At 41.2% G+C, this 3,086-nt stretch overlaps 1 protein-coding gene across 1 annotated transcript; it reads left to right on the forward strand.

The window, feature by feature from the left end:
* On the forward strand, window positions 1-3,086 carry polr2f (RNA polymerase II, I and III subunit F). The gene is made up of 5 exons (XM_027026840.2): window positions 1-132; window positions 478-547; window positions 1,034-1,164; window positions 2,166-2,237; window positions 2,677-3,086. The coding sequence occupies exons 1-5, from the start codon at window positions 113-115 to the stop codon at window positions 2,765-2,767; spliced, it is 384 nt and encodes a 127-aa protein (XP_026882641.1). The 5' UTR covers window positions 1-112; the 3' UTR covers window positions 2,768-3,086.

Below are 3,086 nucleotides of genomic sequence, written 5' to 3' on the forward strand. Positions count from 1 at the left end.
AACATGACTTCCGGTTTCCGGGTTTCATTTCGTGGTTTACGTTTACTGTGGTGGGCAACTTGAACCAATTTGTTACATTCCTTCCTCATTTTCGTTTACGATATTAACAAACATGTCTGACAACGAAGATAAGTAAGTGTTTTTTTCACGCACATAAATGTTGCTAAAGCTAGAAGGAATGTTCTGGTGAATTCGAAAGCACACGTGACGGTTATGACCACAGAGTGTTTTCAACATACATGCTTAATGTTATCTTACATAACGCCACATGTTAACTAGGTAATGTTACTGCTTACATGTTAACCAGCTACAGAACCCGGAGAAGGTGTAGAAGAAGCGTTCCGGTATAACTAACATATCTGAAGGTGTGAGGGTAGCCGTCACCTTATAATGTATCTGTACAGCGCTAGCTAACTAACAACTAGCTTTTGTAAATGAAAGTGGGCCATGCGGTTATAAAAGCGTCTTGTCCTGTAGTTTTGATGATGGAGATTTCGATGATGTGGAGGAGGACGAGGGGCTGGACGACTTGGAAAACGTGGAAGATGTAAGAGTTCTATTACCTGATTGATGTTCATTGTTAACATCGATGAATCGTGAATACTGCGAAGTTGATTGAATTTAGCCAGCTGGGTTTAACCCAACCGCCTTAATCTGTCTGGTTCTCTTTCTGCCATTCACACTTTGGCGCTCCTAAAATTTGTGGGCTTTGTTTTCTTTATTTATTTATATATATTTTTTTGGTTCTCTGTGATACTTTACAGCAGCAGTGTCTTCCATGTATTTTTTTTCCTTCTGATAGCAACTACCCCTTGAAAAAATTGCTTCTACTGTCAGTCCAGAGAACATTTGTGCTTTTCCTGTCAGAGAACGTATGTATGTGTCAGACTAGAGAACATTCGAGCATGTTTGTGTGTGTCAGTCAGGAGAACTTGTATGAGAGTGTGTCAGTCCACAATAGAACCATTGAGTAAAACCATTTAAAAATTAAGATGGTTCAGGTGTGTGTGTGTGTGTGTGTGTGTGTGTGTAGGAGGATCAGGAGAATGTGCAGATCCTTCCTGCAGGGGAGGGGCAGCAGGCCAACCAGAAGAGAATCACAACCCCTTACATGACCAAATATGAGAGAGCACGAGTACTGGGCACCCGTGCTCTGCAAATCGCGTAAGTACACACTTGTGCACACACACTTACCTGCACTCTGCAAATCACGTAAGTAAACACACAAACATTGTGCACATAATGCACACACATCCACACCCTGCAAATTGAGTGAGTTCACACACATTACGTATGCAGTATGGAAACACACTTCATGTGCACACAGCTGTGCTGTGCAGTTTAAATAGCATCACTGCTAGTGGCTCAACAGCTATTGTAACCACTGGAAAGAAGCCACTTTCACTTCTTCACTGATTACTTGAGTATGATTGAGGGCTCAGCTTGGGCAGGTGGGGAATGTTTGATGTTGGACATCTCAGGTAGTTAGAATAGATTATGGATTATATAATTGACTACAGTGTTCTCTACAACACACACAGTGGTGTTCTCTGCAGCTGGGTATACAAAGCTCTGCAGCTGTGCAGCTGGGTGTACAAAGGAACATTTAAAACCTTAAACTTAATCAGCCAACATGTTTTTGGTCTGCTACATTGCTTTATGTCTCTATTTCCCGCATGAGAACTGGAACAGAGTAAGCTATTTCAGCTAAAATCTTCACATTTGTAAATGCATGGCCAAATTTTCAAATTCTGTTCATGAGTAAAGTCACACAGATGACTGTGGACACAGTATAACTCACTGTAATCTAGAATGAATAAAACTGCTCCACAACTAGTTCAATAAATGTATCAAAAGTAGAGTGGCAGGAGAACGTTACCAGAGCTAGTTATGATGTGATTTAGTCAATATTCAGTTATTGCATAAAAAAGTACTGTAGTTAAGAAATATTAAATAAACTATATGCTTTTAAAAATATCTTTACTCAATATTTTGAGTAGTTTATTGATATCTATAGGCTACGTGTCTGCCCCTTCTGCATTTTGATGTGGTCCAAACTGGCCCCCTTTGAACGGTTTGGACAGCCCTGTCCTGAGGTTTCTGATTTGTGGATGTAGCGGTCTTAAGGCAATGACTGCCAAGTGACATCACTTCCTGTCTGGCAGAATGTGCGCACCAGTGATGGTGGAGCTGGAGGGAGAAACAGACCCTCTGCAGATCGCCATGAAGGAACTCAAGTAGGAGACTCTGCCTCACCTGTTCCTGGCTGCCAGCAAGGGTCACTACACATAGTAGTAGTAGTAGTAGTTAGTTGTAATGTTAGTAGTAGGGTTAGTAGAGGTGTTAGTAGTACAGTTAATAGTAGAGGTGTTTGTGTTTACATTAACCCATGCTGTAGTAGTAATGTGATAGTGATGAGCTGTTTGTGTTTATACTAACCCATGGTGTAGCAGTAGTGTGATACAGTGCTAAGCTGTTTGTGTTTACACTAACCCCTGTTGTAGTTGTAGTAGTAGTAGTAGTAGTAGTAGTGTGATAGTGATGAGCTGTTTGTGTTTACACTAACCCATGCTGTAGCAGTAGTGTGGTGCAGTGATGAGCTGTTTGTATTTACACTAACCCATGCTGTAGTAGTAGTAGTGTGATAGTGATGAGCTGTTTGTGCTTACACTGCAGGAGCAGGAAGATCCCCATCATCATCCGCAGGTACCTGCCCGATGGCAGCTACGAAGACTGGGGATGTGATGAGCTCATCATCACTGACTGATCACACACACGTCACTGATGGATCTGTCTCATTCTGATTAGTCTGGATTTATACACACAACTCTCTCACACACTCATAACTTGTGTGTGCACACATACAGACCGACACACACTCAAGTTAACACACACTATTAAAGAAAGATGGAGAAGAAGTGTGCGGGGCCCCATTCCTTACACTGCACTGCAGGTGCAAGTGCAGCTCCATCCACTAGGGGGAGCTAGTTGTATTTAGACTTTTGTTTGAGGAATAATTTTCAATGTATGAAGTGAATTTTAGTTTGTTTTTATTAATGTATGCAATAAACATTTTTATAAAAATT

This window comes from Electrophorus electricus, chromosome 4, assembly GCF_013358815.1.
Source record: "Electrophorus electricus isolate fEleEle1 chromosome 4, fEleEle1.pri, whole genome shotgun sequence".
In the NCBI taxonomy this organism is placed as follows: domain Eukaryota; kingdom Metazoa; phylum Chordata; class Actinopteri; order Gymnotiformes; family Gymnotidae; genus Electrophorus; species Electrophorus electricus.